The sequence below is a fragment of the Puma concolor genome, chromosome B3 (assembly GCF_028749965.1).
Source record: "Puma concolor isolate L17-30 chromosome B3, mPumCon1.1.hap2, whole genome shotgun sequence".
Taxonomy (NCBI): domain Eukaryota; kingdom Metazoa; phylum Chordata; class Mammalia; order Carnivora; family Felidae; genus Puma; species Puma concolor.
In genome coordinates this window covers 140,228,113-140,254,315 of record NC_141672.1, presented here as the reverse complement: position 1 = coordinate 140,254,315, position 26,203 = coordinate 140,228,113, and the positions used below count along the sequence as shown (strand labels likewise).

The following is a 26,203-nucleotide window of genomic DNA, read 5'->3' as shown; positions in this document are numbered from 1 at the left end:
GTGGGTAGTCATCATTCAACTCAACCGGAAGCACCATGAGAAGCCACGAGGCCTTCTTCATCTCTGCATCTATTACAAAGAGGGGAAAAGCACTACAAAAGTGCTCTGTACCTGATTATTCGGGTGCGCTTCTGGGTGTAAGGGGTGATGACCTTGAAAAGAAGTTCCATTGCTCCATTAATTCCCAGCATGGCTCCTGTGGTGACTGAGAAAGACCAAATCACAGTAGTTATTGAACCATCTGAACCAAGAATTCTTTTTAGCATTACAGAGTGGCCCTAAAAGATAGGGGAGATCCATTACCTTCTTTGCAAAAGGTCACTTAAAAGCAGAGAACCTTTATGTTCTTTTCATCCTTGGCTTGGAAACAAAGATCGCCTATAAAGCACACATTATCTTCTCACACTATCTCCTCAAAGGGGGCCCAAGCCATGAAGTTATGTTTTTCATTTCTGATGTCCCACTGTACTTCTCCATTGTATTCTTACTCAGAATAGTCAAGGCAAATGCCAAACAGAAGATTTTTCTGTAAGTAGATCTTTGCGTGTCAATTCAAGTTGTTTCATCCACCATCAACTTTCCACATGTTACATACATGCATACACATACAGTCATGCACACACAGGGGTAGACATGCATATACACACACTGCTAGTATATCGCAAAATACTCTCTTAGACATATTCTGCCATTGGGAGACTTCACAATGAAGAAAAGCCATGGGTGGATGGGTTAAGATTCAATCCAGCTTGGACTGACTCCTTTAAAGCTCTAAGAGGCAACCTAATAAAGAAAACAGCTCCCTTTCTTTTGCACCCTGGTTCCAAGTTCCCTGACAATTTTTGTAGTTGGATCTCCCATGACTGAGGCTAAGACTTCATGATGCCCCTATCTATTAGCATGTTAAGGGAAGAATTAATTCTTCCCCCTCTGAGGTAACTAGCCTGGGAAATTCTTGCCTTTTTGCCCAAGTGGATGGTTATGAAAATATAGTCTTAGATCTGAATGACAAGAAATAAGTAAATGGGTATTTGGTCAGATGAGGGGCTTCAGATACATATTTTGGACCCAAAACGTCTGGACGTCACGCTCATTTCCAGTGATGCTCTGGCCCCTCTGCAACATCCCCAGTCCCTCACTTCATGCCGCTCACTTCAGGAAGGGCCCCGGTCATGTCAAAAACTAAGGGGAACCTACAAGATACAAAATGGAATCAGTTTGGCAGGGGGCAGAAGTGTCAGAGAAAGAAGGAAGGATGCTATCTTCCAAGGTGTGACTCTCTTTTCTCTTCCCTCCACTGCACTGGTGTGTTGAAACCAAGACTTACAAATGCTTTGTGCTTTGGGCCAGGCTTATTCCAGGCAATATGAGTGGGAGCAAGGGGGTCATGGGGAAACAAAGAGAGAGGAACAGGGAGGCTTATCCTGGCTTGCTCCAAGCCCCAGGAAAGAAGGATAAATGAAAATCTGAGGGGGGGGGGCTCTAATATAGTTCATCCCAGTACAGTCCACCAGAGAGAGACTGAGGCTGATGTCTTAGTGATTACAGAGACCGAGTGTTCCTGGAACATTCTCTATGCATATGTCCCTCCTGAGGCTGGTACAGGCAGTAACTGCCTGGATCAAAATTCAGGGATTTGGCAATCTAGTCCTGCCCATCAATCTTCCACTCTCATGGCTACTAACTCAGCCCTTTATTTCTAAACTGGGAAAACATGTTGGAGAAATCTCTTGGCAAATCATTCAGCAAAATTCCCGTATTAAGTAGAGTTAGGGAGGAAATAGTTTTAGGAGCACAGATTCTAACATAGAAGACTTTAGGCTTGGACTTGAAAGATGGGAACAATAAGAAACTGCCCCCTGAGTTCTTCCTGGCTGTCTGCCTGCCCAAGGTCAGACCTCTGGCAGCTCTGTCAACATCCCCATTGGCCAGTAGAGAGCTGCTGAGGGTTCACTGGCTGTCACAGACCCATTATGGCTCCAGCCAACTCCTTCCACAGATAGGAGCTGTTTAGAAAGCTGCCTGGAACATTCAACAGTGGCTAACAATTCACCAAAGGGACAGCAATCCATCCACAGGATTCGTGAACTCTGCTCACCTCTCATCAGTGAAGTCAATGTATACAGAGTGATAGTATAATTTTGTTAAATATCATATGAAACATTTCATTGGTACAATAAATACAGTCGTAGAACATGAGACAAATGGCCAGCCCCTCATACCTACAGGCAAATCCCAGCGTTTCTTTAGAGCTCCCCACTAAAATGAATTCTTCAAGATCTCTATAACCTATATATATGAGAAGAAAGCTGGGTTATTCAGCCTAATAACTATTGTTCAGGAAACCAAAATGAGATACTTCAAATCTTGTGCTGCTGGCAAGTTCCAGATGGGGGTGGCAGACTTTCTGGCTGCTTATTAATGAGAGTTGCCTTTTACACAGCTCCTCACTTAGGTTTTTCTTAATTAAAGATGGACTGGTTTATATAGATCTTATCGGCCTCTCCCAAATATTCTCTGATTTTCCTGGCCAACATATGAGTGTGGGAGGAGGCTTTATCTGTGAACACGGAGTCAAGGATCTATCTTGTTTCTTCCTAGAAATACTTTCTCTTTATGGGTCCTTCATGGTTATTAATGGAATTAGCCAATGAAATATGACCCTACTAAGGATCTTAGCAGTTCTGAGGACAAAGGGAAAAGCCTCCACCTTTCCCCCTTATGTGTGTTCTTCCTATTATTTCAAAGGACTAAGGGAAAAGAGTAGAGCAGGGAAGGAAAACTAATTGAGCAAGTGCTATGTGACAAACATACCCATGAACGTCACCTCACTTATCCCATCTACCAAGTCTATGAGCTCTTATGACCACCATAATTTTATAAAAGAAGAAACCAAAGTAAACAGGTTAAATGCCCATGCCTTAGGACTCCCAAAGAATGAAGTCAAACCCAGGTCTTCCTGGATCTAAGCCATGTTCTTCCCTCTAGAGAGCATTACATCACTTTCACTGTGCAGGAAAGGGGCTCAGAAAAGAGAAATAACGTCTGTGCTCATTCTATGTGAGATAGAAGGTACAGAATCTAATCTGTTCACAGGAAGTGTCCCCATATGGAGAGTAAACATGAGTTTTAGAGTTAGAAACTCAGCCCTCAAACTTATCTGTATAAATTCAAGCAAGTACTTCACTCTTCCAAGCTTTGTTCTCTTTTTCTTAGCTATAAAATGGTAAATGGAGATACAGGATTGTTAGGATAATCTGAAACCATCCAGATCAGGAGACAGCAAATAAATATCAAGCCGTGTGCTGGGACGCATCTAGCTACCTGAAGGACTATGCTGAGAAGCAGTGAGAGATAAAACAAAGTAAAAGATGTTTTGCTAAAGGATGCTGTGATCAATAAGCAACTTCAGGGACACAGTAGGGAGATTTGTGATGTGAAGGGTCATTCTTGACATTGCCCTGTGCCTTAGATATGATAAGGCCTGAATGAAGTCCTATGATGTCTCCTGCCACAGGTCTTTCTCACCTTGTAGTACTAATAGAGAGGCCTAGAGGACTCTAATAAGTGGTTCCCAATGGAAAACAACACTGACATCTAACTCGGGAATGAGCTCAAGAGTTCTGCCTGGATGAGGAAAAGACAAAGAAAGAAATTCTCACCTCTACAGCCCCTAGGACAGGAGGCTCCTCATGGCTTATTGATCTTCTTGGGATGACATGTATCCTCCACCCACACCCTCCTTCCAACCCCCAGCCCTAAATGGTTTGTAGGTGTCCCGCCCAAGTCGGGAAGCCACTCCAGAAAGCCACAATTTGAGTAACTTACCACTGGAGGAGAACACACGCAGAGCCCAGAGACAGTGGAGGAGGTTCTGACTGTGAGATAGGTTCTTCCTGGCCAGAATTAACGTCACATCAAGTGCTTCCAACTCCAGTGCCTTCTGTCCAAACTTTTTATCTATGAACACAAAGCAATCCATCTTAGCTGTGTTTCCCATGAATTCTGAAGGTTATACAATGCATGAGGAACAGAAAGACAATAGAGGCAAGAGAATGATGATAGCCAATGAGATTTATGGATAATAGCAGAAAATGCTACTAGGTATGTTCCCATTGGAATGAGATGGCTCAGAGAGCTAAGGCAGGGTATATGCGGAGTCCATTTATTCCTCATGTAATATTTACAAGAGGCCTTGTGGATTGTGTGACTCATACCCCCTGTATGGAAGCATGTTTCTGGCTGTCCTCAAACACGAATTCCAGTTTAGTAGGGTATAAATTTCTTCCTTTAAGATAGTTCTAGAATATAGGATACGTAAGTTACACAACATTCAAATGCAATGTGTGGAACTTGATTGGATCCTTCTTTGAACACGTCTGTAATTTGCCTGTTGGGATATTTGGAGAAACTGAAATGAGGATAAATTATGCATGCATGTTTAATTTTGTTAGATTTGTAATCACGTATTAGGGTTGTATAGGAAAATATCTCTTTTCAAAGAAATGTACTCGAACATATTTAAGAGCAAAATTCTACCTGTAACTTTCCTTAGAATATTTTGAATAAAAATAAACAGGTGAAGGGGTGCCTGAGTGGCTGAGTTGGTTAAGTGCCTGTCTCTCGATTTCAGTGTATGTCGTGATCTCACCGTTCGTGAGTTCAAGCCCCACATTGGGCTCCTTGTTGACAGTGTGGAGCCTGCTTAGGATTCTTTCTCTCTCCCTCTCTCTCTGCCCCTCTCCCATGCTCTCTCTCTCAAAATAAATAAATTAACTTTAAAAATAAATAAATAAGGGTGCCTGGGTGGCTCAGTCAGTTAAGTGTCTAACTTTGGCTCAGGTCATGATGTCACAGTTCATGAGTTCAAGCCCCACGTAGGGCCCTGTGCTGACAGTTCAGAATCTGGAGCCTGCTTCATATTGTGTCTACCTCTCAGCCCCTCCCCCTGTCGCACACTCGCTCTCTCTCTATCTCTCTCTCTCAAAAATAAATAAACATTTAAAAAAAATTTTTAGTAAAATAAATAAATAAATAAACAGGTGAAGAAAATATGGCAAAATGTTAACAATGGTTAGGCCTAAGCAATAAAAGGTCATCTTTCTATATGATAGAGAGCTTTATATTAAAAAGTGAAAACAAGCTTTGTGCAGTGGCAATATCATAGCCAATGAGGTTTATCTGAGGCATGATTATTGCTAATTAAAAGGTGAAAACATAATGTAAGATAATAAATTTTTCTTCACAAATTTCTCTAAATTACTGATCCAAATAATCTGGTATTTAGTGCTGCAGGTAGGTCATCATTATTTTAATAATTATTAAAGCATAAATAATTAGCAAGCATAAAAAATAAGGGGAAAGTACCTTTCATTCTCTGGTTCTGGCATTTCCTATAACAGGTGGCTGTGCCACCTGTCACATTTGTTTCTGTCCTTCCCAAAGCACAATGTCCAAATTGCTACGTTTGTTTTTGCACAATACAAGCACTATCAGATTCGTTGCAGTTGTAAATGAGAAAAACAGAGACAGTGTCCCAAACCTGGTTTATCAATATTCACCTCCAGACCAAGACACCAGCGAAGAGGTGGTGACCAAACTAATATGACCAGTTCCTGTCACCAGAAGCGAAGCATCTATCGGGCTCTACTCCCGAGCAGCCAAGCTCATTTCCGTTCTGTATAGGTTGGCCAATGGCAGCCTGCATGGCAATGGTGAGGACTACAATCTGGTGATGGCAGAGGCCGTGGTGATACAATGACAACAGTTCGCAATTTGGAAATCAGGGCCCTGGTACATCTCTTGTCTTTCTCCTATGAAACCTACATGACTCTTATTTGCCAGGCCTCTGGCCCCACACACTAAGCAGGTCACTTACAACCTCAATCCTTACACGAACCCAAGAATTAAGTACTGATACCTCCATTTTATAGAGGAGAACCCAATGGTTCAGAAAGGTTAAGTAATTTTCCCAGGGTCACACAGCTAATAGTGTCAGGGCCAGGCCTGAAACTCAGGCATGGCTTCCCAGTTTATACTGTTTATAACCAGAGTAGAGACTGTGTCTCTTCAATCTTTTTCTTTTTAAAAACATTTTTTAATGTTTATTTATTATTGAGAGACAGAGAGAGACAGAGCATGAGCAGAGAAGGGGCAGAGTGAGAGGAAGACAAAGAATCTGAAGCAGGCTCCAGGCTCTGAGCTGTCAGCATAGAGCCCGATGAGGGGCTCAGGCTCACAAACCGGGAGATTATGACCTGAGCTGAAGTCGGATGCCCAACCGACTGAGCCACCCAGGTGACCCTCCTCAATCTTTTTCTGAAGTTCACTTGACCACACTTTGCTCTGACTTCTTCTCATCCTTCAACTATTGGCTCAAATGTCACTTCTTCCTGACCACACCATCTTAGAGGAACATCACCCTGTTTTTCCCTCATAGCTACTAGCTAACTATCAGAGTCTGCTATTGTCTAGTTAATTAATCACCGTCTGCCCTTGCTCACTTGAATGTAAGTTCCATGAGAGCAGGCCCCTTACCTCTCTTGGTCACCAGAGTTCCCAGGGCCTAGTATGGTGCCCAGCCCTAGGAGATGTGTAGTAAATAGCTGGTTGAATATTCAATGAATGAGTTATACTGGTTTTGTCTAGAACACACTCATGCAGGTGCTGGCTGGTGCCTGAGTCTTAGTCATTGTTTGTGGAATGTTGAATGGACGCAGCAGCGATCCAAACAACGAAAGGTAAGAGTGCCCCGGAGTCCCTGTGTCCTGGGCTGTTGCTGGCTGCACTGGACAACAAAAGCCCACGTTTCACAGCCCCTGGGCTTCTCAACTATGACTTACGTAAGACCGCACACAATGGGAGCTTAGCTAGTATGATTAGGCTGCAAGGTTTACATGCATCCTGAGCACCCAGGCTTTTTGAACTGTGCCCCACGAAGTTCTAAGGTTTTAGGGAGGTGTTTCAGGGCTTTCTCTGAGACAAAAGAAATGGGAATAGAGCATAAGTGGAAAGAATTCTAGGCCCCCATCTTCTTTTCTACAAAGGAAGCTCCACTTCCATGTGACTGATGGTAATGGGTTTAACACTGGCCTCCCAAAATTCATGTCCACCTGGAACCTCAGAAGATTATCTTATTTGGAGACAGGGTCTTTGCAGATTTAACTAGTTAAGATGAGGTCACACAGATTTGTGTGGGCCCTACATCCAGTGACCAATGTCCTTGTAAGAAGAGGAGAGGACACAAAGGGCACATACAACAGAACACCATGCGGAAATGCAGGCAGAAAATGAAGTGATGTGTGTCCAAGCCAAGAAGCACCAAGGATGGCTGGAAACACAGATGCAAGGAGAGGGGCTCCAAACAGATTCTCCCTCAGATTCCAGAAGGAACCAACCCTCCCAACACCCTGATTTCAGACTTTCTCACCTCTAGAACGGTGAGAAAATAAATTTGTTGTTTTGAGCCACGTGGTTTGTGGTCATTCCTTATGGCAGCTGTGGGAAACTCATGCACTTACATAATGAACGTCCATGTAAGATGGTTCTGTTTATTGGTAAGTGAGTGACAACTGCCTGGGACTCTTACCTCTCGGTCCCCCACCTGCTCCATGCTCCGGAGCCTGGGCCTGCTCTGGGCTCTGCCATAGCACATCCAGGACAACAAAATCACCTCTCCTGTGGGGCCAGTCCCACCACCACCACCACCAGGGTGTCTAGGTCCCCCCGCACTTCCCCCACAGGAGTTTCCCAAATTGCTCTCCTGATAACAATCCCACAAGTGCCTTTTGGTCATCTTCAGGTCCGGGGGTGGGGGTACCTCGTAGGCCAACTTTGGCCAGCAGCCGGAACAGGGGCAGGAGGACATCATAGTCTGGAGAGGCTGCCCTCGCTGTGTCCACCAGGGTCTGCAGAAGGGCCTCACTGCCACCCTTACTGATCATGTAGCGAATCCTTCGGTCAGTGCCTGAGGGAGAAAGGAGAGGAGAGCTAGGCCCCCAAACAATCAACCTCATTTCCTCGGAGCAGAAAGCGGGCCTCACAGACAGAGATGGAGCAAGGATCACTTCATTCGCCCCAGAAACCAAGACTGTATGGTTTCTGAAGCAACTTGTGTCAAGTTGTGCTTTTACTCAGGTAAGGGGTTGGGATGGAGGTGTGAAATGGAAAAATAATGGAATATGTAAGAACCTAGGTGCGCTCACCTATCACAGCTCTAATAAATGGAGTCCGCTTTCCTGAGAACCTGCTGAGTCTCAGTGTATGTATGTGTACTTGCGTGTGCATGTATATAAACATGCATATAGGCTTACCTAGAATCATACCTTTAAGAGAAGAGGGAATATCAGTATTCTTCTGATATAGGTGTGACTCTTCAGTAACAGGGATTGGGGTGATAGTTTATCTGGAATAATTTAATTTATGGTATACGACTTTTTTGATGCTGGTCTTCAGCAACGAATGAGAGGAGTATATGGAAATAGCTACAGCGATTCTTGAAGAAACAGGCATCAAATCATCCATCTCAGGAGTTTTGAAAAGGGTGTGGAGGGCGCTTGGGTGGCTCAGTCAGTTAAGCATCTGACTTCGGCTCAGGTCATGATCTCGCGGTCCGTGAGTTCGAGCCCCGCGTTGGGCTCTGTGCTGACAGCTCGGAGCCTGGAGCCTGTTTCGGATTCTGTGTCGCCCTCTCTCTGACCCTCCCCTGTTCATGCTCTGTCTCTCCCTGTCTCAAAAATAAATAAAACGTTAAAAAAAAAATTTTTTTTTTAAAATAAAAAAAAAATTTTTTTTTTAAAATAAAAAAAAAAATTTTTAAGGGTGTGGAGTTATGATAAAATATACTGGTCTTTCTACTTAAGAATAGTTGTGAGCAGGCCCCCCCCCCCCAACCTTGTTCCAGGACAAGCTCAAAAGCAGTGATTACATTTCAACCTGGAAGGAGACCTTGGTGATTCTCTATGCACTGGGCATGGTTGTCCTCACAAGGTGGCCAACAGGGTAGGACATTATCGGCAAAGGGGACCCTCTGATTTTTAATCCCAATGAAAAGTAGCATCCTCTACTAAAGGAACAATAATCAGCACCTATCTCAGAAGGAGAACTCCAAGGTCTCATTCAAGTCTTCCAGACACCTCTGGACAAATTGAAGGAGGCACCATCCCAGAAGACAATTGGCTTCACCTGCAAAGGGTACCTCACTCAGCAGACTGCTGGGAAGTCACCCTGCCATCAGAGGGCAGCACAGCCTATAGGAAAACCTCACTATGACTGGACCCTTCCTCCTGAACCTGTAATTGGAGGCTCTGTGGCTTGAAAGGGACATTCACTTTGGTATTGTCTGTTTGGTGTTAACGTTTCTTTCTAATGCAATGTGGCTGGTATGCCCAGAAATGGAAACAGAGTGAATGTTGCAATGTCCTAGAAGGTATATTTTCCAGGACCCTCATGCTGAAGTGAGCTAGCCGAGGCCTGCCCCAGTTAACTCAGTTGATTCCAGCACAGTGAACTCTGTCATCTTTTCTCTGAGAACTTAACAGCTTACCACACTGTTAAGTTCACCTCCTACCCCATATTCCCATCTGCACTTGACATACATTAAGAAGTTGCTAAGGGGCGCCTGGGTGGCGCAGTCGGTTAAGCGTCCGACTTCAGCCAGGTCACGATCTCGCAGTCCGTGAGTTCGAGCCCCGCATCAGGCTCTGGGCTGATGGCTCAGAGCCTGGAGCCTGTTTCCGATTCTGTGTCTCCCTCTCTCTCTGCCCCTCCCCCATTCATGCTCTGTCTCTCTCTGTCCCAAAAATAAATAAACGTTGGAAAAAAAAAAATTAAAAAAAAAAAAAAAGAAGTTGCTAATACCTGGCTGTCTAATGGGCCAACAGAGGGGAGCAGAGAAAGGGGAGGGGTAGAGTCATGAAGGGCTAGCTCTCTCTTTCGACCTGGGATAACCATAGATGAGATATCGTAGAAGAACCACCGAGAGCAGAATTTCCTCCTAAGTTTGGGTCACCATAGGGTGTGTGACAAGACTGAAGAACGCTAAGAGCCCAAAGTACAATCAGCCCACTTTACCCTGGGTCTTATTAACCTCAGAGAAAAAAATGGGCTGGTGACAGAGTCCCCGACAGAGAACTTGAGCTGAAGCAATACCCTCCAGGCCACACAGATTCCGGGAGACACACAGCCACATGCCCCCACTACCTCCTACTCACCAACAGAAAGCAGATCTCCGAGAACCTGGAGGATGTTCAGGATGGACTCCCTGTCAGAGGAGTTCTGCAATGAAAACACAGGCAGCCATCTTTATGAAGGAACGCAAAAGGAGGGAGGTGGTGTGGTCAGGGAGGCACACATGGATGTGGCAGGGCTGTGCTCCCTCCCATTGGGAGAGATTTTGGCGGTAAGAACTGGTTGAAGGGGTGCTTCTTAAGTGGCGGCAATGAGGGGACTCACTGAGATAAGGGTCCCAGGGGCTCTGCCTCCATATTTAGCCTTCAGGATACCTCTTTGGGGATCCATTTTGTAGTAACATCAGCATGATGGGCAAAAGAATAAGCAATGAACTTCACTCACATGTGGAATTTAAGAAACAAAGGGGGAAAAAGAGACCAACGGAAAAAGAGACTCTCAACTACAGAGAACAAACAGTTCCCAGAGGGGAAGTGGGGGGTGGAGGGGGGTGGGGGAAATAGGTGAAGGGAATTAAGAGCACACTTAGCTCTCTTTTTTTTAAGTTCATTTATTTTTTGAGAGAGCAAGAGCATGTGTGAACAGGGGAGGGGCAGAGAGAGAGGGAGACACAGAATCCGAATCAGGCTCCAGGCTCTGAGCTGACAGCAGCAAGCCCGATGTGGGGCTCAAACCCACGAACCATGAGATCATGACCAGAGCTGAAGCTGGACACTTAACCGACTGAGCCACCCAGGCACCCCCAGAGTACTCTTATCTTGATGAGCACTGATTGTTGTATAGAATTCTTGAATCCCTATATTTTAGACGTGAAACTAATATAACCCCATATGTTAGCTATACTGGAATTAAAATTTTATAAAGAAGAATGTGTTTCTTAAACATAAAAAAAAAAACTAATTAAAAAAAAAGCATCAATACTTGATGCAGAGACAGTGAGAAGGGACTTTGTGGACCAAAGCTAGCCCAGTTCTCAACTATGTCAGTGGGCTGAGATTCGTTGTAAATACAGGGCAGAGCGCAGAAACATTAATCCATGATATTCTGAAGGAAAAGATTCTCTGCGTAGTAAAGATAAATTCTTAGTTTCTCAAGAGGAACCTCAGGTGGTGCCAAATCTCATCATGTAGATGTTCTAGGGGATCCTTGCAACGCTTGACACCCTCCCCTCAGTTATGCAGAAGACAACACTGAGGTTCCAAAAGGGAAGACTGGTTCAAGTCCCCTGAAGTGGCCAATAAGAACAAAGCCTGAAGTACAGCTCAGGCCAGGTTCCCAAACACTAGGCCAGTGGTCTTTGTACTGTAATATGCTTTTCTCTTTCTTTTTCTTTTACTTTACTTTTCTTTTTTTTTTTTTTTTCTTAGATCTCCAGAACTTATTTACCGACTTGTTGCAAGTTTATACATTTAAATATCATCTCCCCAATTCCCCCACTCCCCAGCCCCTGGTAACCACCATCATTTTCTGTTTTACAGGTTCAGCTTTTTTACATTCTACAGATCAGTGATGTCATGCAGTATTTGTCTTTCTCTGTTTGACTTATCGCATGTAGCATAATGCCCTCAAGGTCCATCCAGGTTGTTGCAAATGGCAGGATTTCCTTCTTTCTCAAGGCTGAGTAATACTCCTGTGTGTGTGTGCGTGTGTGTATGTGTCTTCTTTATCCATTCATCTATTGATGGACAATTTGTTGCTTCCATGTGCTGGCTATTGTTAAGCATGCCACAGTAAACATGGGTGTGCAGATTATCTCTTTAAGGTTCTGATTTCAATTCTTTTGTATCTATACCTAAGAGTCCTATATTATACCACTCAAGAAAATTAACTTTAAATGGATCAAAGATTTAAACATAAGGTCTGAACCCACAAACTTCCTAGGGGAAAAAAAAAAAAAAAAACACGGGGGAAAAAAATCCCTGACATTGGTTTTGGCAATGATTTCTTGGGTAGGACATCAGAAATATCAGCAACCAAAATTAAAATAAACAACTGGGACTACATTAAACTAAAGAGCTTCTGGGCAGCAAAGGAACAATCAATAAATTGAAAAGGCAATATGGGAGAAAAGAGTCATAAAGCATGTATCTGATAAAGGGCTGATATCCAAAATACATATTAAAAACAATACAACTCAATAGCAGAAAATCAAATAATCCAATTTTAAAATCAGCAAAGGACCTGGATAGACATTTTTCCAAAGACATACAGATGGCCAACACATACATGAAAAGATAGTCAACATTACTCATCATCAAGGAAATGCAAATCAAAACACAATGAGAGATCATCTCACACCTATTGCAATGGCTTTAATCAAAAAGACCAGAGATAACAAATGTTGGCAAGAATGTGGAGAAAAAGAAACCCTATATGCTACTTTTTAGGTAGGTTATTTAAGGCACAGCTTTAATCTTCACATTAGTGAGTCTCATGTTCCCCATCTGCTTCAAAGACTTCAATAACTCCCTATTACACACAGGATAAAGTCAGAGCTCCTTAATAGGGTTTCCAAAGCTCCTCATGGTCTTATTGCACTTGCCTCTTCCAGCTTTATTATTCATTACAACCTCCCTGCCCAAAATATATGCTTCGGTGGTGTGGAACTACTTATAATTTCCTGCTCAACCACCTAGTCTCTTGCCTCTGTACCTATGATCCTACTGTTCCCTCTTCCTGAGCCTGGTCAGTGTCAACTCATCCTTCAAGTGAACCAATGGCTTCCCATAGGATTCAGACTCCTACCTCCTACAGGCTGGGTCTGGGGTCTCCCTGTTCTCCACATCACTATGAGCTACCCCTGACAGCACACTCACTATGTGGTAGTGGCATGCTTCCCATCCTATCCCTGCTAGATAGGAATCTTTAGAGAAGGGACCAAGTTTTGTGTATATCTGTATTCCCAGCACCTGTTCCAGGGAAAGCGTACCATACATGTTTTTCAGAATGCAGCCACACTGAACCATAAAGGAGCCATGAAGTACAATGTCGCACCCCAGGGCAAAGCGGTGCTTACACTTCAATCCTGGGCTTAATACCCTCGAGGAACTCACACTTCAACATCCCAGCCAGGGCCGTGACTAGGGTGAGACAAGTGAGGCCCTAGTTTGGGTGCAAAATTTTAATTTCACAATGCAGTAATCAAGATAAATGATATTTTAATGCTATACTTTAACAAATCAAAATTACAGCAAGACCTTGGATTGCAAGTAACTTGTTCTGCAAGCGTTCCATAAGATGAGCATACATTTCTAATAAATTTTAACTTGATAGACAAGTGAAGTCTTGCAATACAAGTAGTACATGACGCTGAACGTCACAGGATCACAACTGAGCCAACGGTTCTTGAAATTCGCTTTGGTTTATGAGTGCTTTGGATTACAAACATGTTTCCAGAATGAATTATGCTCACAAACCGAGGTTTTACTATAACGCAAAAAGAATCCATAATGAGAAAAATAGCAAAATATAAATGTTTAACTCTTATTCTAGGTGTGATGAGACTTCTGGGGATCCTGAGGCACTTGATATCTACACTTCCCCAGGAAAAAGACTTGGGTTTGCTCTGACACCTCCACTGGGTGCTTTAGCCTAAGGAGGCCAGTCTCGGCAGGCACTCATCTGACTGTCTCTGCCTCCCACCAGGGGAGTCCCACTGCAAATGTCATCCATACATGTGCACAGCATCAATGTTCCCTGCCCCTCCTTAGTCTCCCCCAATCTGCGAACACGAACCAAGAGTCAGTGCTGCAACCGGGCCATCATTCTGGAGAGGTCTTTGATGGCTGGTCTTTGATTCTGGTACAAATTCCAACATGTGCTTGGTGGGGGGAGAGGGGTCCCCTACACCAAAAGACAATGCTCTGAATGCCAGCTGGGTGTCCCACAATTAAACTCGATTCAGACACTATCTACTCAGAGACAGCATCAGATTCCACTGGCTAAAGTTTTACTTCAGCCCTACAAGACTGCCCCCCCACTTCAGGCTTCAACCTCAAAGTCCAGGATGTTGCCTATATAGCTGGGCCTTGAACAACAGGAGTGCGAGCTGCATAGATCCTCTTACATGTAGATATTTTCCCATACAGTACAGTGCTGTAAATGTATTTTCCTTATGATTTTCATAGCATTCTCTTTTCTCTAGCTCACTTTAAGTGTAGAGCACCTAATACATGTCACACACAAAATATTTGTTAATCAACTGTTTATGTTATCAGTAAAGCTTCCAGTCAACTGTAGGCTATTTATTAGTTACGTGTTGGGGGAGACAAAAGTTATATGAGGACTTTTGACTGTGTACAGGAGTCAGCACCTGCGTTGTCCAGGGTCAACTGTGCTTCTCATCAACTGGCTATAAATTAAAGTTTCCTTCCTCGGGAAGGAAGCAGCCCACACAGCTCAGAGAAACATTTTACTTACTAGGTTACCGGTTTGCTATAAAAGGGTATAACTCGGGACACCTGGGTGGCTCAGTCAGTTAAGCGTCCGACTTTGGCTCAGGTCATGATTTCACTTCGAGCCCCACGTCGGGCTCTGTGCTGACAGCTCAGAGCCTGGAGCCTGCTTCGGGTTCCATGTCTCTCTCCACTCTGCCCCTCCCCAGCTTGTGCTCTGTCTCTCTCAAAAATAAACATTTAAAAACTTTTTAAAAAAGAAATAAAACTGGCAGTTATTTTACCAACAAAATTGGGTTCATTTGGGGTAGCAGAGGATTACAAACCGGGACAAGAAGGCCACTGCAAAACTACACACAAGTCCCAAGAGAACAAAGGAAAGACTGGCTCTTTTATAGAGGGGGTTGGGGCGAAGCTGCTATAAACAAAAAGTCCATTGGTGTAAAACTGGAAGCTGGAAGTATAGTGGTTTTTCATTAGCTGAGTTGTGACAGTTTCTCATTGGCTGGGCTGTTGCCAGGGGAAGGAGGAAAACTGTCCTCCTCCTGCTGGGATAGTTAAAAGGGTAGCCCAAACCTACCTGGAAGGCAAGCCTCTTCCTGTTGGGTCTGCAATTGACAAGTGGTAGGATGGGAGCGCTCCCTCTGCTGGCCCCTAGGGTTTACTTTTATTAATTTTTACATTGCCAGCCAGAAGTTCTCTGAACACTGTCCTTTTTGGGTTCTCTGAAAGCTTCATTAGGTAGATAGAATCAACCTCCAGGCCCTCTCCCCTCCCCAGAGGTCAGAGGCAAAGGGTGGTCAGGGGGACAGAAAATTCCAACCACACGGTTGGTTCTCCCAGCAACCAGCCCCCACCCTAGGGTGGGACCCAAAAGTTATCTCATTAATATAACAAAAGACACCTTAATTGCTCTCATCACTTTGGAGATTCTTAAGGTTTTAGGAGCTCTGTGCCTGAAATGGGACAAATTCAAAACAATGTATTTCTTGGGGCACCTAGATGGCTCAGTTGGTAGACAATGCAACTCTTGATCTCAAGGTTGTGAGCTGGAACCCCATACTGGGTGTAGAAAATTACTTAAAAAGGAAATCTTTAACATCTGGGTGGCTCAGTTGGTTAAATATCTGACTTTGGCTTAGGTCATGATCTCTTAGTTCATGAGTTCAGGTGTCAGGCTCCTTGCTGATGGTGAGGAACCTGCTTGGGATTCTCACTCTCTCTGCCCCTCTCCCACTTATGCTTTCTCTCTCTCAAAATAAATAAAAACTTAAAAATATATTAAAAATTATATCTTTGAAATATACATGACATATATATTTCTTGTTATAAATCACAATAGCATGGCAAGACTCCAGCCCTTTGAAAGTGGGCCCAAAGGTGGCTCACAAATGAAGTCCCTGGAATGGTGTTCCTGATCAACACTAATGGTTCTGGATCCACCTCCAACACCCCCAAATTGGTCTTATCTCTGAGAAGAGGGAGGGGGATAAAAGTTAAAAGCCAGGCTGTACAATATTGTGTACCTTGTAAAATGCTAGATTCATTAGTTAATTATGAATAAAGGGCTAGGAAAAGGACAATAAGAGAGGAAATGGAGAGATAAGAAAAAGAAGAAAGAGAGAGAGGAAAAGAGAAAAACTAATAAAGTAGAAACTTACTGAAGAGGAATAAAAGATCCAGATTTAATTTCCTTTCATTCAATTATTCATGCACTCTTCCCACAAACGTTCATTGAAAACCATCTATGTTCCAGGCACCAGACTAAGGATGCAAATTGATCAAAATGCAATCTGCCTTCATGGGGCTCCAGGCCTGGCACACAATCAGGACCTGGGATGGTAAGGACCGTGACAAAGTAAGATGCTGGAAGAATCCAGGGAAGGAGCATTAACCTAGGCAGATCCATGAGTGACGACTCTGGGAAACCAGACCGAAAGGGGTGGGAGGGGAATGTTCCAGCTCTGTTGCAGCCCTGTGTGCTCAGGGGGAAGCATGACAGTGTGGTGACATCAGCGGATAAAACTGCTTCCAGTATGACCAGATTGAATGAAGCAGATGGTGAAAGGAATTGTGAATTCCTGTGGGCAAGAAGTGGGTCTTATTCATCTCTGAATCCCCATCTCCAAAGGTCCAAGGATCATCCATATATTGGGTTGAATTAATATCTCAAGCTTATGAATTGCCTGCTTTGTTACAATGCCCACTAAAGCTCCCTGAGAACAAGCATTGCTCTATATGCTTCTATTGAACCTGCCAGCAGGGATATAGAGCTGGGCATGCAGAATGTACTAAATCACCACCCCTAAATTGGTTTGACCTGTAGCCAACACACTTGGCTGCACATGCATGAGACATCCTTCTGTAATTGCTTCCAAGAAAACCTTAGTGGTTTCATGTATGGGCAGTAGCGTGCTGAGGGAGTATGCACATGATACTCTCCCCTGCCCAGGGAAGGGGCCACAGTTCATCTCCTCTGAGCCTTACTCCATTTTGTGTGATGATTTAGAGGTGAATCTTAGCCCAGATCTGGGTAAGGAAATCTGAGTTGACATCTGCGGAGATTCCAGAAAGATTTCTTTTCCAGGATTAAAAATAAGAGAGAAAAAACATTAAAAACAAAACAATGCAAAAAAAAAAAAATCTCTTTCCTATTTTTGGGCATTGTTGTATGAGGACATGAACCTGGGTCACTGGTGACATCGTGAAGCCACTGAATCAACTCTCTGGAACCACCTACCTGTGGACTTTCAGACAAGTGAAATAACAAATCCCCTCACTTATAAAAGCCACTTTTAGTGAAGCAGTTTGTTCCTGAATTCTGATGTGACGGAGAAAAGAAGAAAATTTCACACCTCCATGTGCCCTCTTCTCAAGCATTATGGTCGTAATAAACAGGAAAGAAATTAATTTCACAAACAACTGTTAGGCCAGCCATCCCACAGAAACTAAGAGACAGTATCGTCATACAGATGTTGTGTTCATGAGGCTCTCACGCAGCCCTGAGCCAGAATGAATCAGCACAATATTGTTTTTCTTTAAATAAAAATTATGGCTATCAGTGGAGAAAAAATGCTACACAAAATCTCAACTGGCATTAATTTATGCACTGCTATATTTACCAATAAATATTTTACACTATTTAGAAGGATAACACAAAGCCATTATCTCACCCACAGTAATAATAAATGAGCAATTAAAGAAGGCAGGATGTGATGTGCCTCGATTTTCCTTTAATGATCCTTTTAAATGAATCATTGAGTAATCCCCTGTTGTTTAAGACTTTCCTATAAAACCTGGTTCTGCCAAGCTTTTGGGGAGAGGCAGGCAGTTGGAAGAACAAACAGTGTCTCTCATAGTCTGTGGGGTTTTGAACTGCAATTTTCTCAAATGCTGTTTCGCATTTGTTTTCCCTTGCTTTGAAATCATCTGTGTCACCCAGTTGCTTTCCTCCTCCTGACTCCTCGTGATAGCATGTAATTAAGACCCTTCACATTGCACATGTTGGAGGTTCATTGGCAGCCACTCCAGGCACCCCAGCCCCCAGCCTGCTGCCCACACAGGACCAGTGACCATGCCCCAAGACCATCATGAGTCCCTGTGACTTCAAAACTTTGCTCATGTTGCTACCACTGCTGAAGGACTGTTTCTACCTTTCTACCCCTCTCTTCCTTAGCCCATGAAACCTGCTTATATTTCAATTCCAAGCTCGAGTATGCATTCTATATAGTTCTCCCAGTTAAGCTGCCTTCCCAGCACCCATTACCCAAAACCACATGTCTGCTCACATTGCACACTGCACAGCTCCAGGGGGTGCCATTCACAAAGACTACAACATGGTTGGTGCACTCTGAAGTGGTGCCATGTGGTGACCTGGACTCTCTGAGAACAGAATTGTTTGCTCTAATACCACCTCACACCTGTCAGAATGGCTAACATTAACAACTCAGGAAACAACAGATGTTGGCGAGAATGTGGAGAAAGGGGAAACTTTGTGCACTGCTGGTGGGAATGCAAACTGGTGCGGCCACTCTGGAAAACAGTGTGGAGGTTTCTCAAAAAATTAAAAATAGAACTACCCTATGACCCAGCAATTATACTACTAGGTATTTGTCCAAAGAACACAAAAATTCTTATTCAAAGGGGCACATGCACCCCAATGTATATACCAGTGCTATCAACAATAGTCAAAATATAAAAAGAGCTCAAATGTCCATCAACTGATGAATGGAAAAAGAAGATGTGGTGTGTGTGTGTGTGTGTGTGTGTGTGTGTGTGTGTGTATCTCACATATAATGAAATATTATTCAGCAATCAAAAAGAATGAAATCCTGCCATCTGCAACAATGTCTTCTACTGTCCATCGTGTCAAGTAAGGTCACGGTGGCACTCAGCTAGTAGACGGACTGGCTGGTCTGAAAGTTCTAAGATGGTGCCATTTGCATATCTGACACCATGGCAGGGATAGTGTCACCTTGGCAGACTGAAGGACTGGGCTCACCATGGACTGTTGACCAGAATACCTACATGTGTCCTTTCCAGCATGACAGTCAGAAGGTACTTGGACTTTTTACATGGAAACTGGCTTCCCCCAGACCAAGGATTCCAAGAGAACTGGGGGAAAGCCTCAGAAGTCCAACTATCACCTCTGCTGCATTCTGTTGGTCTGTCAAGTCCCTGTTCATAGCCCAGACTCAAGAGGATGGAGTTAGGCTCCACCTCTGAATTGGAGCACTAGAAAAGAATTTATAACCATTTTTAATCTTCCACACTCCCGTTAGACTGTGAGCTCCTCTAGAGCAAGTATTTTGTCTTGTTCCCCTCAGTATCCTCAGATCCTAGTATGAGATCTTGCACAGAGTAGACACTCAGTAAACTATGGAATTGAAACTTAGTATGCAATCTGCCAGAGTCTTGCTGTCCTTTTCTCTTTGATGACAGGATTCACCTCAAAGTATATTCCAGCGAGAACATTGTTACAGAAATTAACAAGGTACACAGCTCAATTTTTTTAGTTTATTTATTTATTTTGAGAGAGAGAGAGTAGGGGAGGAGCCCAGAGAGAATATCCCAAGCAGGCTCCACACTGCCAGCACAGAGCCCCATGCATGGTTTGAACCCACGAACCATCAGATCATGACCTGCACCAAAATCAAGAGTCAGATGCTTGACCAAATGAGCCACCCAGGCTCCCCTCACAGCTCAATTTTTCTATCAGCAACTGAACAAACACAGTAGTCTCCCCTTATCTGTAACAGATACCTTCCAAGACCCCCAATGGATGCCTGAAACCACATATAGCATGAATCCTATATATGCCATGTGTTTTCCTATAATACATACTTCTGATAAAATTTAATTTATAAATTAGGCCCAGGAAGAGATTAACAACCATAACTGATAATAAAGTAGAACAACTATAACAGTATACTGCAACAGAAGTTATGTGAATGTGGTCTCTCTCTCACACACACACAAAATATCTTATGGTTCTGTACTCACACACTTCCTCTTGTGATGATGTGAGATAATGAAATGCCTACATGATAAAATAAAGTGAGGTGAATCACCTAAGCATCATGACAGTCAGAAGTGCCATCTGTTTCCAGACCACAGTTGGCCTCAGATCATTGAGACCATAGGAAGCAAAACCATGGATGAGAAGGGACTACTGTAGAACCCTTATTATGTGCCAATAAATAGGGAACATCAATGCCATCACAGACTAAAGTGAAGAAAAAAGAAGCATCCTATGCCCCTCTCCCTAATTTTCTCACGTCCAGGCCCAATTGTACTGACCAGGAAAAAGCAGTCGTTCCCCATCCCATTTTGAACAGTACCCCTGATATCACAGAAGCAGAGTGCTAGCATTCTGCTACTCTGTTCCCACAGATTGAAAGAACAAGCCCATGAAATTCTAATTCTTGATCTCTAAAGAATAAGACAAAACCTCTTCCAAACTCATGAGCCAGGAGCCCAGGACACAGCTCATAGCCCAAGAAAACCATATTGCCAAAAATAAATTTGTTCTTCCAGTCACGCAGTTTGAACACTCACTAGAGATGGTCCATTGGTTAACTAAAAGACATTATTAAATTTGGAGTTGGTAATGAAAAGATGGAAGGGAGCACTAATCACAAACTTCAATTACCAAAAATGGTTGTAACACCAAAAGTCTTCACCCAAGAGGAAACAGGTAGAAGCTGCATTATTAGAAATACAGTTTAGGTGGAAGGTGAAACTTTCTGTCGAGGTTGAAATGGGTCCAAAAGAGAGAAGTGTTTTAGGAGTTTGAGCCAAAAGACTTATGAATGAAATGAAATGAGATTTGTTTCAATATGATGGGGGCTGAGGTGGAAATAGTGGGGCATATAACAAAGAGGTTTGCCATAAATTACAGAAGCTGGATGATGGGTGGCATGGTTTTATAACACAATGTTATAAAATAAAATAAATAAAATAAAATAAAATAAAATAAAATAAAATAAAATAAAATAAAATAAAATAAATAAAATGACAGGTAATGTTTTCTGGCTAGAGTGTCTTAAATGTAACCTTGAGAATTAACAGTCCCACTGGGATCTTTTCTCATAGTTTTCAGGCCCCAGAATTTGACAAATGCTTCAGTCACATATTGAGTTTTATACAATCAGTTGTTAAGAAAATCAATGATCTTCCTCTTAGGTGAAAGGATATTCACAGTCTAGTGTGGGGTAGGGTAGACTGTGGTCCATTTTTCATTCATTTGGCAGACATTGTTGAGTATTTACTGTGTATCAGGCACTGTGTTAGGCACCAGAAACACCATGCATAGCATAAATACACACAATCCTGTCCTCATGGAGCTCCCAGGTTAGGTGGAGGCGCAGGTATTATCTAAATAGTCACCCAAAGGGACACTAGGAATAAGTGTCCAGGTTTATATAGCCACATAACCATGAAATAGGCTTATTTGACATGAGTCAGAAAAAGATTCCCTTAAGAAGTCACACTGAGACTGACAGCTGAAAAATAGCAAGAATTAACTAGGCAATGGGGCGCCTGGGTGGCGCAGTCGGTTGAGCGTCCGACTTCAACCAGGTCACGATCTCACGGTCCGTGAGTTCGAGCCCCGCGTCGGGCTCTGGGCTGATGGCTCAGAGCCTGGAGCCTGTTTCCGATTCTGTGTCTCCCTCTCTCTCTGCCCCTTGCCCGTTCATGCTCTGTCTCTCTCTGTCCCAAAAATAAATAAACGTTGAAAAAAAAAATTAAAAAAATTAAAAAAAAAAGAATTAACTAGGCAAAAATGGGAGGGAAGGATATTCTGGATGAAGCAGAGCAAAAGGAGAGTAGCATACAGAGTCCAGTGGCTGGCAGACGAATGGCAAAGGAAAGGGACATAAGGAAGGCCAATGAGGCCAAGGTAGGGAAAGGGGAGGAGAGTTTAAAAAGATGTGTTTGGTTTTTCTTCTCAGCACCTTAAAATAAGCACATTGACCAAAGAGGCCTGTTTCAGTCTTCTTTCTTACCCCTAGTTACTTTATATACACATCACATATGCAGACATACATACTGTGTTCCCACAAGCACCCAGAAGCCTATAAGATTTTTCCCTTCCTCTATCAGCACCAGGTGGGCAGACTTCATACCAGTTATAAAAGCACGTCCTTTTAATTCAGACAAACTTACGCTACCATAACCCCTGTAAGACTTAATTTTCTCACCCACATTATTGGATGAATCACTGTACCCAGCTCATGGATACAACTGAGTTAGAAATACTGTAATGGATGTAAAATGCTTAGCTCTTTGCACGGGTCACAACAAATGCTCAATAAACCACTGGGAAATTAATATGTGCCGTGGCCCAACAAAAGGTGAGTAATCTAAAAACAGATCTGAAGGACTTTAAGATGCATCTTCCTGGACCCATTTTCCACCTTCTTCAAGATGGTTCCAAGTTGGGGCGCCTGAGTGGCGCAGTCGGTTAAGCGTCCGACTTCAGCTCAGGTCACGATCTCGCGGTCCGTGAGTTCGAGCCCCGCGTCGGGCTCTGGGCTGATGGCTCAGAGCCTAGAGCCTGTTTCCGATTCTGTGTCTCCCTCTCTCTCTGCTCCTCCCCCGTTCATGCTCTGTCTCTCTCTGTCCCAAAAATAAATAAACGTTGAAAAAAAAAATTAAAAAAAAAAAGATGGTTCCAAGTTAACAGAATACTCTTAACGAGGGAGGGGGGAAAAGGAGGGAATAATGAACAAAACATACAATGAGGGTGAGGATGTGTCCTCTGGGCAGAAACAATTTGGAATGCTGTGCTTTGCCAACGCCAGGCACACTTGTTCCCACCCAGTAAATGGTAAAGACTTCAAGTCATAATAATAATGACAGCAATCAAAAGCATCACATCCCTGAAAGGTTCTCTGATTCCTTTTAAATGACACTCATTGGAAAGCAGGCTTCATGTCTATTTCTAGGAAGGCTGTGAAGTCTCTCTAAAGCACAGTTGACAAATTACAGCACAAAACTTGCAGGTTAGAATTCAGGATTACTGAAAAGAAGTGCCAAACAGTTTTCAGCTCTTCCGAATGGATCTAAACACAACAAGCAAATAATGCTCGCAGGTGCCTGCCACCCAAGGCTCAGTACCAATGTGGAGGAAGTAAGTTGCTGCCTTCTCAGTTGCTCACGGCCTTAATATCTGAACCCATCAACCTCTGAAATACACACATGAAAGATTAAGAGCACCCAAGACAGGGAGGCTCAGCCCTCCTTCTCCAAGGACACAGGACCAACCAGTTCCCAAAAACCTCAAGAGGATGCCCTTTTTCAAGCAAGCTAGTGTAAAGCACAATTATAAAGCAAGAAAATTTTGACTCTCGTATCTTCTTGTCTCCCATTTCAGGAACCCCTGTTATCTTACGGCCTTGCTCCACCACCTGGGTATTCTCTAACCTAGTAGTAATGGCCTTCCCAGCCCATTGAGAAGAGCAGATTTTCAGACATATTCTGTACAGTTTGAGAGTCAAGACATAGGCATCTGGTTATGAATTGGCACCCAGATAGCCAACAATAGTATGATTATTACCATGGAGTGTCCACTTCGTTTCAGATACCATTTACTGCTTAATCCTCAAACCCATCTTGCAATTTAGGTAACATTCTCTCTACTGCACTGAGGAAGAGACTGAGGACAAAAGAAGTTGAATAATTTGTGCAGGAGTAACTTTCCCTCATATTTTCTGAATTGAGTTTTGAAAGCTAGGAAGCTTGCCAAAAAAAATTTTAGGACATTCAAAAGGACAAACTAAATTAATGTTTCTTTAGTGAAAACTCTTTGATTCTAGAAACCAAACTGTGACAATTTTAAAACATGTCTGCAAATGCTTTGTCACACCCACCATCAAGAGATGGAATCATATCCTTGAATCTTGGCCAAGGGACTCTCTTATTACCAAACAGAATGTAGAATGTAAGCCTAACTTCCAAGGCCGGGCCATAAAAAGCAATGTAATTCATGCCCAGGCCACTGGTATAGTGGCATCTGGAGCCTTGAGTCACCATGTGAGAGGGCTGACTACCATAATGCAGCAATGCTGTAAGGAAGCCGAGGCAATATGGAAAGACCCATATGGTGTGGTGGTAGACAGCCCCAATTAAGCTCTCAACAAAACTGGGATCACTTGGCATCAGCTGTGAACCATGAGAGTGAGCAATCTTGGATGTCCAGACTGGTTGAACCTCCAGATAATTGCAGCCCCAGTCAACTTCCAATGCAATCATACAAGACACATCAAATAAGAGCTGCCCTGCTGAGTCCTTTCCAAATTGTGAGAAAAAGAAAATGGTCCTTTTAAGCCACTGAGGTTGGGATAATTTTTCACATAGCAATAGTAACTGAAATGCAAACCAATTTCAAAAGCCTATCGATAAAAATCATTGAAAATTTGATTTTTAAAAACTGATTTTGAAAATGCATGACAGTAAAAAACAAAAACAAGGATCTAGACCCACCATTTAAACTGCAAAATATCACAAAGGTTTTACTGAGCTTCTCTATTAACGTTTTTTTTGTAAAAGATAATATGGTAAAGAAAACATCAGGCAGTAAATCTGGTTCTAACCCAATTTTTCCCTTAGGACTTTAGACAAATAACTTCCTCTCTCTGCCCCCTACTGGCTTCCCTCATGATTCAGTTAAGAGAGTAAAAAGCATTGACTTCCCAAGCCCCTTCTAGTTCCACGACCTTGAGGCATTCAGTGTCAGACTGGGGTCAGTAAAAGATCCTCATGCTAAGAAACCAACCTTCTACTTTCGACTTTGTGGGTTCAGTGGTGGCTGTTTAGGGGGCAGACTCAGAAAATGAGGAATGAGAGACAGAATTGGTGGTATGTGTTCATCGGCTTGAAACTTGTCCAAGAGTCTCAAGAGAACAAGTGTGCCCTCAGAGATCTAAGGTAAGGCATGAAGCTCCTCTAAAGGTATCCCCTGGGATCCATAATAGATAGACATGTCAAAAAGGTCAGTGTTCACTGCAGGTCAGTGAACCCTCTTCTTACCCCCATCAAGTGATATCCCCTGACCTTTCTTAAGATAGCACTATGCTATTCTAAAATAACAGCCTACATTTGGCATAATTCCCAAGAAGGAGTATTTCTTTTCCTTTCAGTTCACAGATATTGGCCAGTAGCTTCTGGGGCATGAAGTTATTCCTGCATTCAGCTCCCAACTCCACAATTTTCTATTAATGCCTTTCTGTCCACCTGGCCCACTCTCTCTTAAAACCTCCACTCTGCTGTCTTCTCAAAAGGATCTGTTGATGACTTAGTTTACACTCAAGCTATTGACCAACTTCTGTACCTCAGCACTATTGATATTTGGGGCCAGATAATTATTTAAGTTGGGGTGGGGGTAACCATCCCATGCAGTGTAGAATGTTTAGTAGTATGGCTGGTTTCTACCCAAAGGATCCTAGTGTAGAACCCACCCTACCCCTGCTTGTGACAACCAAAAATGTCTACAGACATTACTAAATGCAAAATTGGCACTGGACAAGAACCACCATACTAATACATTAATGACTAATTCCTGTGTTACATGGTAACCCTTCCAGTGTATCTAATGAGGACAATGATATAAATCAAAACAATAAAGTTCTGCTTGTTTCAGGGATCAATGAAAGCCAAGTCAGAGAGATTTTCTTGGGCATGGATCCTTGTAGTCATCTCACAAACTAGCGATTCCCAGACAATCACTACTTTTTACTTTCACTCAAAAACAGCAGATTTTTAGATAAGACATATGAACCATCAGATACACACACACATACACATATACACAGGCTTAAATAACAACTAGTTGAATTTAGCATATTTCACTCCATAGTTATGTCTCTCATCTACTCAATGGCTTGAAAAAAAATCAACAACCAAGAATTAAAATAAGGGTGTGGTTTTGGTCTAGCATGAGACATTACATCTATTTTCGGATGATTATTAGTACTTCCTCCCTCTATGGTGATTGGTTCTGTTATATTAAAGGAGAACATTCAGCACAATCTAGAAGGTACAGACTAAGACTCTTCTTTGTTTTATTTCTAACATTTTCCATGATTTGTCCATGATAAGACTCAGTTATTGAAAAACAC

At 42.9% G+C, this 26,203-nt stretch overlaps 1 protein-coding gene and 1 pseudogene across 2 annotated transcripts in view; one reads left to right on the top strand and one right to left on the bottom strand.

Moving 5' to 3' along the window:
• AGBL1 (AGBL carboxypeptidase 1) overlaps nucleotides 1-26,203 on the bottom strand; it is an 862,602-nt gene that overhangs the window by 793,061 nt on the left and 43,338 nt on the right. For both annotated transcript variants that reach the window (XM_086711500.1, XM_025918486.2), the window contains exons 2-5: nucleotides 10,212-10,275; nucleotides 7,820-7,966; nucleotides 3,829-3,960; nucleotides 112-205 (exon numbers count right to left, since the gene is read on the bottom strand). In XM_086711500.1, coding sequence (XP_086567626.1) covers nucleotides 112-205; nucleotides 3,829-3,960; nucleotides 7,820-7,966; nucleotides 10,212-10,275 — 437 coding nt within the window. The remainder of the gene's footprint in view (nucleotides 1-111; nucleotides 206-3,828; nucleotides 3,961-7,819; nucleotides 7,967-10,211; nucleotides 10,276-26,203) is intronic.
• LOC112856765 (U4 spliceosomal RNA) lies at nucleotides 5,142-5,271 on the top strand (annotated as a pseudogene).